This window comes from Taudactylus pleione, unplaced genomic scaffold (genome assembly GCF_031769625.1).
Source record: "Taudactylus pleione unplaced genomic scaffold, aTauple2 ptg000391l, whole genome shotgun sequence".
Lineage (NCBI taxonomy): Eukaryota > Metazoa > Chordata > Amphibia > Anura > Myobatrachidae > Taudactylus > Taudactylus pleione.
In genome coordinates, this window is record NW_028284792.1 from 7,260,001 (window position 1) to 7,273,839 (window position 13,839).

Below are 13,839 nucleotides of genomic sequence, written 5' to 3' on the forward strand. Positions count from 1 at the left end.
TGAAAAAACATATTGCCTAATCGTATCTCAACTCACATCAAGGCTCTGGCATGTAGATGAGGATGGCTTCTGTCAAAACCCACTTCTTCTCTGTAAGTACAGGGCAGGCTGCACCAGCAGAAGCAGCTGTAGAGAATTTAAATAAGTCAGTATACTAGGGCAGTCTCTAATGCAAGAAAGAAAGTCAGCGACCAAAATGGAGTCCAAGTCAGGCCCCCAGGTGCAAAAAAACAAAATTACAATATGGAAACTGTAGGAGTAAAAACAACAGTCTTTCCCCACAAAATGCCAAGCACCTAAATTGTGCCTTTAACATAGAATTCAAAGAAGAATACAGAAGGAAAAATACCCCTAACTCAGGGGCTTAACTCGAGCAGGGATCTGTTTGAGGGCAGGCTCAGGCTGCTTTCCAGATACTGATTCCGTAGTGTGAATTAGATTTGTTTCCAGGACAAAGGAGACCATTCCAGTTCCCTCTCTAAAGGTGGATAAATCTGCAGTTGTTATACACACTGAACCACCATCTTATGGCCGCGGGTCGCACTATGCCCCCCTCCCCGGGGCCTCTGCAGTAAGTGTATATATACACAATCCAAAAGGAACTTTTAATTACCTGTCTCTACCCATCTAGAGATCTACCCATCCGCTTCCAATTACTATTGCACTCATATCGCACGCAAGCAAAATATTGCTGAAGATTATTCAAAGACGCATGGCCTACTTTGTAGAGAAGGAGCTCCCAGACACGCAGGCTGGATTTCGCAGGGGCTGGGGGACCAGAGATCAAATCGCAAGCCTGCGATGGATTATGGAAAAGACACAAGAGTATCAAAAGGATGTGTACATTTGCTTCATTGGCTACAGAAAAGCATTCGATTGCGTTTTCACGACAAGCTACGGCAGATGGGCATTCCGGAGCACCTGGAGAAACTGATGCGATCGTTCTACATGAGTCAAGAAGCCACAGTCAGGACAGCTTTTGGCAACACGGATTGGTTCAAGATCGGAAAAGGCGTTCGACAAGGCTGTATTCTCTCGCCAGCTTTATTCAATCTTTACGCTGAAATGATCATGAGACGATGCAGTTTGGACGAGTCTACAATTGGAGTAAAAATCGGAGGGAGGAACATCAACAATCTACGATAGGCCGATGACACGACTCTGCTTGCTGAAAGTAGAAAAGGCCTAGAATATCTGGTCAGAAGAGTCAAAAAAGAAAGCGAGAGCATGGGACTGCACCTTAACATCAAGAAAACAAAGATAATGACCAGCGTCGAATCGGTACGAGACTTTCTCTTTCTGGGTTCTAAGATTGATCGCAGTGGGGAATCATCTACTGAAATTAAGCGATGAATTGCACTTAGCCGCAATGCTATGCTAGGAATGACGAAGATATGGAAGAGCAAAGATATCAGCAGCGCAACAAAAGCACGGTTGGTCAATGCAAATTGTTTTTCCGATCTTTATGTATGCATGCGAAACCTGGACACTCAAGAAGGCAGATCGCAAGAGAATCGACGCTTTTGAATTGTGGTGCTGTAGGCGAATGCTGCGCATAGCATGGACAGCAATAAATCCGAACAAGGCAGTCCTAGAGCGGGTCAAACCAAAAGTATCATTAGAAGGCAAGATCACCAAACAACGACTCTCGTATTTTGGACATGTCATGCGGGCCAATTCCCTAGAAACAGCGCTAATGCTTGGATTCGTCAGCAGGTCTAGAAGAAGAGGACGCCAAATAACTCGTTGGCTGGACACAATAAAGGCTGACACGAACATGCCCATAAATGACCTGAAGGAAGCGGTCAGAAAAAGAGAGTGGCATTCAAAGATCCATAAAGTGTCCGAAAGTCTATGTCAACTAAAAGGATAATAATCATCACCCATCTAGAAGGAAACTAAGCCACTGAATACTGCCAAGAAATTTAAGTTTTTGTTTTGCTTTGTTTTTAAAAGTAAACATATCAAAATGTTAGATTTTAAAAGATCTATCGAGACATTTACAGACACTTGCTTTTTTAGTACGTATCTTTGGTTATATTTTACATATACACATGCTAGCAATTATTCCACAGTTTACCATTAGTTATTTTAGTAATTTATTTCACAACACATTTTGATGGCTGCAATAAATCTGCAAAAAAATACAAAGTTAATGGACATCAAATCTGCATATTACCCTTCAAGCACCCACCACTCTGATCAACGGATCCTACGTCCCTACAAGGACAAAATTAAATTCAAGACCATGAGCCTTAAAAACAAAACAATGTTATGGTGCACCTGCAACAAAGTAAATTGTTCTTCAGAAATAGATTGAATGCTTTAAAAGGAAAGCAATTAAATTTGTCAGGCTTGTCACGGTGTAGTGGTTTCAACTCCACCACTAGTGACATCTTGTGGTTTCAGAAAATAACTACACAGAACATTCCTGGTTTCATGACTACAAAAGACTAATGCCACAACCATTTCTGTAAATGATAAATAACCAATTCTTAAAAACTCTTAAAATAGTTACAGCAATATCATGGTAAGGTCAAACAACAGGTCTCGCAGCGATTCTCGATTAGTACAAATTGGTCTTATGGAGTGCCGGCATCGTGCTTTTTGCCCTCGACAAGTATGGAGATACCTTTTGGTTGTACCACTATTTATATTGGTATAGTAAACCGATGAGTGGCGTTGATTGTTAAACCAGATGTCTTTACTTACGGTTTGCGTGTCAGCCTGACATGCAATTTGTTTGACACCAATTGTGTATGACCCTGTAGGTATACATAGGGAGGCCCTAGGCAGTGTTACTTTATGCCTTTTTTTTAGATGTGGATCTTGGATTCTTGTCATGTAAAGTTGTTACATCTTGACAAAAGGACCTTGGTGACTGAAATGTTGACAGCAATAGAACCTTTTGGCTGACTGACAGGAGAATAAAGTAGTATCTTAATGGTGAATTCTGGTTTCCTCAAAGTAGGAGGTAAAAATATATATTACTAACGGAGATACCCGGTTTCACCCAGGCAGACCCTAGGTATTTACGGTTTCCATTTCCATCTCACCACTCCAATAACACATTAATCCTTCACCTCTATAGTTACCCTCCCTCGCTCGCTCCCTTCCTTCACCCCATTGTAACACAATTGACATTCCCCTTATTCACTTCAGTAATAACACATTTACCTCTCTCACTATTAAAATAGGGGATCCACACAGACTGCCAGTGATGTTTGGTAGCACTTGGGGTGACACATGGTGTGCGAACATGATCTATGCTACAGCCACAATGAGACAGTCATGCAGGACATTACACAGGGGGAGGGAAGAAACATTTTAGCCCTTTTCATCCCCTTAGGAGTTGACTTTTGAAAAATTCCTTTTTAGTGGGCACCTACCTCATGGAAGCAATATACTCCCCGATTTCCATGTTTCTAGGATCAAAGGGGTTGCACTCATTGGCAGCACCAAGGGAGGAATTTATACAATTATTACCGTAAAAGGTGTGTAACAGAGGACCCAACATCTGCATAACAGGGTACAATCTATCTTCACTAATATTAATAATTTTACAGTTAACCTTAATTTCTGCCCTATAGGGAATTACAATCCTGATAATTATGCTATTAGTCCTAATCAATATAGGATTCCTTGTGCATCTATAATATTTATGCAGATGGTAGGCAAATAAGAGTAGCAAATCAATATAAAATAAAAAAACCATACTAGTGGAGCCTACATGTAGGGATACTGGCACTGATCTCAAGGACTACAGATCATCCTCATCTCCTTTAAAAAGATCACGCTGTACTATATTTGGCAGCGGATTTATTTTTGCCATTTTATATATCCACCGACCTTAATGCAGACTCCCATAACATTGTGCACATAGTAAGATTACACTGCTCACACTAATCATAGACACCACAATCATCAAAAAAAGGATTACCTTGACAGAAAAAAAAGGACTGCTTCTTGGTTACTGAAATGTGTACTATACACAGATAATATTCTGGTCATATGATACTTCCATGTATGTAATCCAGCCTGTAACGTACCTTTGCTTTTTTCATGCTGCTCATCGCCTTTCCTAAATCTTCAACATCAATAAGACTACCACTTTCAGTCTCTCTCTCCCCTTCAGATTCAGAACCACTGGTGGTTTCATATAGCTCCTCCTGTAAAACAAACATAGTAGTCTTTATAAAGGCAAGCATGTAGTGCCACTCTAAGATGCAGAATGTGATCTCAGAAAATGTATTTTATGGGGTCAATTCAATTAGGAACTAGGTCGCGTCCACAAGTGCGATATGCGTCCTCATTCACCCCTTCTTTTGGCATGACTAAGATCCCCAGACATTTGTACAGATTTCTTAATTTAGCGTCTGTCACATCGTACGTAGATGCATCCAGAGTCGCTTATAGGATTAGTATTTTTGTTGCAATGGAGTTGGAATAAAGTCGCAGATTAATGACAACACTGCATGGTGGGATGCATGGCACAACTCCAGTATTGGGAGCACATGAGCAGCAGTGTCCTTTTGTCATAATACAAATGTACATATTCAGTACAAAACCACATTGCGGGACACATGGAGCAGCTTAGTCACATTGTCTGTGGCACATCACATGGTGATAATTGACACGGGGCTTGAGTATAGGTGCATGTGGACACATCTGTAGATCGTAACCACTTTGAGACAGATCTACAGAGGTTTTCCTTTCATGCTATAAGTTGTTCACAATATGTCCCCCCCCCCATCCCAATACTATACAGTGCTGTGTACAATGTGTAACATTCTCTTTATATAAATGGAAATGGACAGGTTTCGGTACAGCTTTACCTCTGAGCCATCATGCTCCGACTCCTCGTGCCTGTTCTGATCTTCATCCACGGCATCAGTATGGGGTGTCCTTTTAGATTTGCATATTCCCTTCTTACATTTCCCAGTACACGGCTTTTCTCCTTTCACCAAAGCCTGCAACCTGCTAAGGAACTTTATTTTCCAAGCACTGAAGTCTGCTTCCATGCTGCCATTCTTGCTCTTCACAACATTGCAGTCTCCCTCCGCACGAGTCATTACACGGCTAGCACTCAGCAACCACAGCCACTTATCAATGTTTTTACCAACCTGCAGCACAAACACAGTTGTGAGTAGAGAGGGATAGACTGTTCACACTTTATACCATTGAATATTCATAGCCAGCTAAAAAACAGATGACTTCATGCTCTTATATAAAAATGTGAATACAGAAGTATACAGCAGTAACATACAATGAATATAAGCTATGTTTAAATATGGTTTTGTTCAAACTTTTGTTTGCATGGGAGGTGTACACTGAAATATATATTTAAATGTGCACATGTATGAAGATAACAGGTATGCTTTCATTTGACAACACTATTTTTCATAGGCTATCCATGAGCAAATTTATTATATTGCATTGGAATGTTAAATTCTAAGCCGCAGCATATATATTTTATACGGGCAATACGATAATCAAATACACTAAACCGAGGTGAAAAGTGTAATTCTTCCAGACAAGAGATGAAAAGTGTACAATCGCATTAGCCAGCAGTATACACACCTATTCCATTTGGAATGCAATGCCAATATCCCACTTTATATAGCAAGCCTTATATATGACATATTGGCACAAGATTATGTGGACCCTGATGTGTTTGACAGAAATTAAGGCAACAAAAGCAGAGAAGACGACATATTATACAGATGTGAAGTTTTGTGGTACAGGTTGAGTCTCCCATATCCAAATACGGAATCTTTTTAGCATGACTAAGATAGACCTTTGCTTTAGATGGTTCAATGTACACAAACTGTGTTTAAGGTACAAAATTATTAAAAATACTGTATAAAATTACCTCCAGGCTGTGTGTATAAAGGTGTATAAGAAACAAATGAATTTCATGCATGTACACACTTTGTTTGAGCCACAAAATTCTTAAAAAATATTGTATAAAATTACCTTCAGGTTGTGTGTACAAGGTGCAAATAAAACAAATGCATTCTGTGTATAGATTTGGGTCCCATTCCCAAGATATTTCATTATGGTATGTAAATATTCCAAAAGACGACTGGCATTTTGGATATGGGAGATTGAACCTGTAGCACCAAAACTAAAATTTAGACTCAAAGCTCAGTTTTCCTTATACTGATTCTGCATAATTTGTCAGCCTCCCTACATTCATCAAAATACTTTAAAATAGCCCCTATTACAGAGCTTGTCCTCACACAATATTTCTTCAGTCATGACAAACAGCCCCTCTTGGCACGCCAGATCCTGAGAGCAATGAGATGCGACCAAGACGTGCCAGGAGACTGATGTGTCGCGTATCCATTTAATCAGTGCAGTGTGCGACGGAATCTGAATCTGTACAGGAAGTGCTACGAACCAGCATCTTAACACACAAAGTTCCGTTGTGCTTTGTATATAGACTCAGTCGCACAGATATAAAAAAGTGTTGAGGTGCGTACACACTGGGCGATTAAAATAAGCGATTGAACGATTACGCCATCACAATCGCTCATTAATATTAATCGTTCGGTAATCTTGCAGTATAATGGCGAAAAACACCAGCGATGCGTGCTCCCGCTGGTCGTTTGACAGCAATCATCGCCTGAACATGCAGGCCGGAATGTTTGGAGATGAGGGATGATTCCAGCACAGAACGACATATCGCTCAGTGTAGGCACATTATCCCATTGCACAGGAAGATGAACAATTGAACGATTACAATGTCGTAATCGTACAGTCGTTCCTCGATCGCCCAGTGTGTACGCACCTTTACATACCAAATTAATCAGTGCAGTCTCCTGGTGAGTCTTAAAATTCATACACACTTAAAGACATGCTCCATAAGCAATATCGTTAAGCGTTTCCCTGCACTGCCAAGCTCAATGTCATTAACGGCATTGAGCCTACACACTGAACGATATCGTTCTGTGATGGCACCATCCCTCATCCCCATTGCGGCAGAAGCTGACGATATCGTCAGGTCACCCTGCAAGTACGGGCAATGAAAGACCTCATTAACGATCCACGGGAGCATGCATAGTTAACGATGTCTTGGATACACACTGGACGATATTGAACGATAACGTTGTCATTAAGATCATCCAACTTATGGTCTAGTGTGTATGCGGCATTAGTTGCATCCAATTGCGACAAATGCATTTCAGCAGTGTCGCACGGGAACTGGTGGCTTACTTGCGCCGCATATTGTATCGAGACTAGGTGTATGGTGATACATCTGTATGCCAGTGTCATATGGCTAACAACAGTCTGAGTAAATCTGGGTATTAAGATTTATAAATAAGAGGGTACTGTCATCTATGTTTTGAAAACAAAATAGCACACACAAAATGAAGTGTGTGAACTTCATCTGCGTATATCATCAGAATGGTTCAATGCTGTAAGATTTATTAGTATGGACGTAGTCCTTGAAGCTGCACTGCTTTCTAGCCAAAAGGAAACAGTGCAGAGCCACAGACAAAGCCAAAACCACAAACTCTAATGGCAATAGGTAGATCAACTTAATATGGAGGCTGAGGGCTTGTGGTACTTAAAACACCTGGAAAAAATTTCAATTATATCATTGATTCATATTCATTACATCGGAGAGTTACAAAACAAACAAAAAAAAATAAAAACCCACACTGTATGTACAATAAATAAACCTCATAGCCTTTGCCTACAATCCATTGGCCCATTCGAACAGATCTGTTTAGTATAGCCTTATATCAAATAATTCTCAAGTTAATGTATGTTTATCTTTTAAATGCATTAAAAATTGGAATGTTTAGAGCGTAACAAACCTGCAGTCAACATTCCAAAAATGGTCATGTAAACGAGCCCCATTAACTATGATGATTTTGGTTTCACCCTGACAAAAAGCAAACATTTCCAAAAGTCTAGGGAGCAGGATCATCTGTGTGATTTTGGTCCATTACCCCTGTCAAGCATGCTGCTAAACAAACACTGCCAAGACACAAAAATAAATTACCGTATTGTAATAACTGCTGTATACAGAGTTCCCCAATCCAAACACAGCATATCTCAAGCCTTTAAGAAAGGTTTTTCCAAATCGGAAATCATTGGAGGCTTCTTCCAGCCATTTGCAGAACCATTGGGCACTTTCAGGAGGCAGTCCATCAGTGTAAGTAGCAACTAGGAATACGCATATGGTTTGACTCGTAGTCTACAATGGAGGGGTAAAAAAAAATAAAAGTGTTTTGAATAATCAAAGAAAATTCGTGTAAGGAAATATTGATAATGTTAATATAAAAACTCTTCACAATTTTTAAGGTTTATTACCAGTTTATAATTTTACCTTACGCAGGAATGTTAATATAAATATATTATATATATTCATAGAAAACGACGGCACTCCGGTATAATAAAGCACTAGAGATTTAGCGTTTTCATATCAACGTTTCAGCGCTTTAATATAGCACCTTAGTCAGGTACAGCATAACAGAATTAGTGATATATATATATATATACACATACATACATATATACACATTACACACACACTTTCCTGATACATAAACTCATTCAGCCAGTGCTACACGCATAAAGAGGGATTAAACTTAAAATACAAAAACTTAAAGTAGAAGATCGACCTGAAGATACTAACACTCAAAAATCAGTTTAACAATTTTGAAATATACATAGTAATTCAATGTAACTCTTCTGTAAATATTGTACTTTTACTGCTTGATACATTTATTTACTTATGCGCAAGGGACAGCTATAATAGAGCACTTTTGATATCTGAAGCGAAAATATACTCAATGAATTATAATGAAACATACTAAATGAAATCATTACTCTCTCTCAATGTTTCTCAAATCAAAATATGATGCCATATTGAAGGCCATTTTTAAATAAATGTACAGATAGTCTCCCATATTCAAATATTACGAAAAACCAAATTTTTTAGCATGACAGATAGTGAAAACTTTGCTTTCTGATGGTTCAATGTACACAAACTTTGTTTAAAATTATTTAAAAAAAATATGGTATAACATTACTTTCAGGCTGTGTGTATAAGGTATATATGAAACAAATGTATTCTGTGTTTAGACTTGGGTCCCATTACCAAGATATCATTTTGGTATGCAAATATTCCAAAATACAGAAACATTTTATATATCCAATATACCTCTGGTTCCAAGCATTTTGGATATGGGAGACTCAAACTGTATTTGGTAAAGTGATAATCAAAGATAAACCAAGTCAAAATGTAGTGGAATTGTGATTTTTAGCTCACTGAGTAAAGGAAATCTGCATCCTCTGTAAATGGTATACTGTATGCAGATATTTAATCCAAGTCTGCCAGAAGTGGGTACGTTGTTTATGATGATCTAATCAGTGTCTGCTGATTTTGTTGACTATTATTAAGGACAGCAGTTACATAGGGATGACTTAAACCAATCTGGGTTTAGGGCCTATTAACCAAGCCTTAGATGGAGATAAAATGAACAGGAATAAGGTACCAGCCAATCAGCTCCTAACTGGCATGTCACAGACAGGGATTGAAAAATGACAGGAACTGGTTGGCTGGTACTTAAGCTCCATCCAAGGCTTAGTAAAACAGACTTCCATTTATTTTGTAGATGAACACTTAAACATTAGTTTTATATTTCATATGAATAATAATAAACAGCAGCAACAACAGTTTAAATTTGGTGTGTTTCAGAATGCATGTTCACTAATGCCGCACCCGATAAATGCGCAATACAATTATAAATGCCAACTGGTATTACACACAACGATGATGCGTTTATTTTGTACAAAAATCAAACAGTGAAAAGAGCATAAAAAAGTGGAGAAACATCTTGAATCCCAAATATGCGACAACTGAGATAGCAGAACCATGTAGAAGGCTGTTAGTGGCCATAAGGAAATTACTAGGGGCAGGAGCGTAACTAGGTATTTGAAGACCCACAGCAAAAGTGTGTAAGGGCTCCTATGTACCACCCAATGGTGACACATGTATACAACAAATGTAACTTTGACAAGAAAGATGGGGCTCCTCAGCTCCGGGCCCCATAGCAGCTGCACCCTTTACACCAATGGTAGGTACGTCCATGACTAGGGGCTCTTAAATGGTATCAAATGGCCGATTTTTGCACTTTTTAATAATGGTTAATTTGATGAAAAACACTTGCTTCCTAATCAAAGTCTTTCTAGCATTTTGTGGTGTGGGCCAGTGTTTGTACAGTGATTCTGCAGTGTTATATATAAGTTTGTAAAAAGTCGGATTAAACGCTTTTAGCTCCCATCTGCAAGCTCAAAAACCCCTCTCTCATCATTAAAACACTTGCACGTACCTGTCCCACACCATTTAACGCATTATTGAGCTTTTTAAACAAATTCACCTGAAAACTGACATGTCTTTATTGGCCAAATTATGCTATTTAAACCCCTCCAAGTGCATGATAATTCATTGGGAAAATTACAGTAATTATAAAGGTAAAAACATCAGGTAAGGTAAAAATTGGGAGTTTATTAAGGATTATGAAGATAAAAATGTCAGGCATTGTGCAGAACCTCTGGTATCACACAATGCCCTGACATTTTACCTACCTTTTGACGTGCTCAGGCATGTGCGCACAAAATTAAAAAAAAAATTCCTCTGAAAAAACAATGCAAGTTTGCAATTAAATTGCATCTGAAATTTGTATATAATAATTATTTTTTTAATTTATTTATACTTGATGGGGGACTTTCATGTATCTTGCCTCTCCACCGTTAAGTATCTGACTTGGCTTCACACTATGCAATTTTTGCTGCTATGAAGTCTCCACATACCCTGATTCTCATTATGCACTTTATGGAGGTTTTATTCTTTGGTACTGGATAAATATACTTTTTTGCATTTAAATGGATATATAAAAAGGTAGTTCATGGCACTAAAATGGCTGCACAAGGGGGAAGTGAGCTAGAGTCCCCCACCCAACTTCCCCAAGGCTCCAGGATCGGGGGGAGGAGGCCTTCGCTCCAGATGGTAATGTACAACAGATTAAAAAAAAAAAAACGATTGCAGAGAGTTAACTGTTCGCTCATTATGGGCCCGATTCAGAGACAGGCGCAATGTTGATGTTGTGGAGCAATTCTTTGCTACTGCTCTTGTTACATAGTCACACACGCGGCGATGGATTAGAGACGACGGTCCCGGACAGGATTTATCCGCACATTGAATGACAGGTAATCAGCGTTTGGGTGAGGTAATGGAGGGAGGGATTAGAAAACACAAGCGTGCTGGGACTGGTTTCAGGGTGTACTCTAGTGAGCCTCTGCTAATTCATTCGCAGCTGGAGAAGCCCTGGCATTTTAGGAGAGCCGCTTTGTCGTGGACAGCATAGGCTTACTAAGAGGTACGATGTGCGACCTATGTTTCTGCTTTTGTACATAAGCGGCGGATGTGGGGCGCCAATAGTGGGCATCTCGGTGGACAAGAAATCAGCTAAGTCATTAACATTTTCGCAAGTACACTGCATATGGAATCGCAGTCGCAATGGGATCTCTGAACCAGGCCCTATATGCTTTGTTATTTACAAGCTGCTCATGCTGTCTGTCACTCAACAAAAGGTGCAGTGTAGCACACACACACACATACATAAATAATGCAGCCTACCAAAATAATTGGAGCAAGAAAAAAATAAAATGTCATTAATTTTTTTAATCACAGATGGAGTAGTTTCCTACAAAGACAAGGTCATGTTGGGCCATAAACAATGTTAATGCTAATGTGCCATTAAATTCGCTGGCAACACTAGCAATTTTGAAAAACAGTACATAAAAATTCACAAAGGCAAAACTAAATCAATTTGGCTGTAGACAGCTGATATGTAGGTCAGGTAAGATGCTCTTACTCAAAATCTGAAAAGTTAGATGAGCCATATGCTGGGCATACACTGTCAGATAAAATGTTAGTCGGTCTTACAGCCTGTAACCAAGCAGATGTGTCCCCATAACTATGAGATATGTCAAAGTATATGGCAATACAATATCTGGGTTCCTCGCCCCGTGAAGGAACAGGGGAAATGTCGGTCAGGATGTGGTCGACTTGTAACTTCAAAATATTGCATCGGATTGATATGCCGGACAACTCAGCATGTCCAACCGATCAATATTTTGAGATTTGACACTCAAATATACTGTACAATTATCTGCAGATATCAGACGGATCACCCAGATAATTTTATAATGTATGCGCGCTCCCGACACCCGCGGTATTCAATTAAAAAAATAGTGGTCTCGGGGCCACACACACACACCAGGGGAGTCACACACACACACAGTCACTCATACAAACTTACAAGCACCACACACACTACATACTCACCCTGCTGCAGAACAGCCGGCTCCCGAAGCTGGATGCAGAAGACAGCACTTCGGAAGGTGAGTAATTAAGGACTAATTAAGCTAATTGGAAACTTCCAATTGCTTAATTAGTCCTAAGGGGGAGGTGCCAGAGCAAGTACAACTGATTTTTCCTAAAATTAACAATTTTAGGAAAAATCACGCTTGCTCTGGAGGTGCGAGAATATATATATTTTGAGGCAGAGCATACTGTGAGGGGTGGAGCTTGCAGGGGGTGCAAGTGCCGCTGGGTTTGCAGGGCAGGGTGCGGTAGCAGATGACAGCGCTGTGCTGTTCTTTATTTTCCCGGTGGCTGCTCTGACCTCTGCAGCCGCCGGACTCCCGCTTGCAGGGCAGGGGAGGCAGAGGATGACAGCGCTGTGCTGTTCTTTATTTTCCTGGCAGCTGCAGAGGTCAGAGCAGCCGCTGGGAAAATATATACCAGCACAGCACTGTCGGCGCTTACAGGACAGGGGGAGGAGAAAGAAGATGGCACACTTCCTCCGGTATGGTTTTCCCCGACGGCTGCTCTGACATCTGCAGCCGCCGGGTGTGAGTCCCGCCGGGCTGCCGCTTGCATGGAGGGGCGGAGAGATGACAGCGCCAACAGCGCTCTGCTGATTGCTATATTCCCAGCGGCTATTCTTTCCTCTCTGCAGCCGCTGGGTGAGGGAGCTGCAGGCGCCGGGCACACGGAAGAGTGCGGAGGGACCAGGAGGTCCCTCTGAGATTGGCGGCTGCTAGAAGATCATCTTCCAGCAGCCACCCAGTGAGCTTTTATGACTGGTCGTATCAGATACGACCATGTCAGGTAAAGCCCAGTCTGGTATGGTTGTTTCTGATACGACTGTGCCAGGCAAGTGGTTAAGTAAAAAAAAGTAATTTACATCAATGCTGAGAATAGGAGTAATTTATTTTAACATGGGCATTATGTAAAATTCATATGCTTTACTATGTGGTTGCGTGTTAAATATGTACGATTTATGGTGCTAGTCCTAGATTTTAGGAGTGTGAAAACCATCTGAGGAAGTCTACAGTGCGATTCAATGACAACTGGGAGGTTTTAACAAAAAAAAAAAAAAAAAGGCTCCACGATATAGGGATATCGCATGTAGCAATAGTTATGCTGAATGAGCACCCACCACTGTTTCGGGATTGGAAGAGGAAATTTGTGCAAAATTTTAAATCCCTGGTCCCACTCCAGTAAACCAGAATCCAGTTTCATGGCTACCTTTATGCTGTTGAGATCATAATCTTCTGCTCTTCCAAACCTGATTCCATCTGCCACTGAAGAGAGTCTGTTACCTGGCTGTTACTGAACAATCATGCTGCAAGGTTATCACAGACAGCAGAGGAGAGTGACTGATTTCCATGTGGCTTTATTTTAATGTATTCCCCTGTAATATTATTGATAATTGGGTGCCAACACTGGAATACTACAAATTGAGGGCAAAC

At 40.3% G+C, this 13,839-nt stretch overlaps 1 protein-coding gene across 1 annotated transcript in view; it reads right to left on the bottom strand.

The window, feature by feature from the left end:
* Window positions 1-13,839, bottom strand: part of LOC148507550 (S-adenosyl-L-methionine-dependent tRNA 4-demethylwyosine synthase TYW1-like) — a 217,297-nt gene that overhangs the window by 174,158 nt on the left and 29,300 nt on the right. Inside the window, exons 5-7 of the mRNA XM_088445921.1 lie at window positions 8,015-8,209; window positions 4,836-5,123; window positions 4,050-4,169 (exon numbers count right to left, since the gene is read on the bottom strand). Coding sequence (XP_088302047.1) covers window positions 4,050-4,169; window positions 4,836-5,123; window positions 8,015-8,209 — 603 coding nt within the window. The remainder of the gene's footprint in view (window positions 1-4,049; window positions 4,170-4,835; window positions 5,124-8,014; window positions 8,210-13,839) is intronic.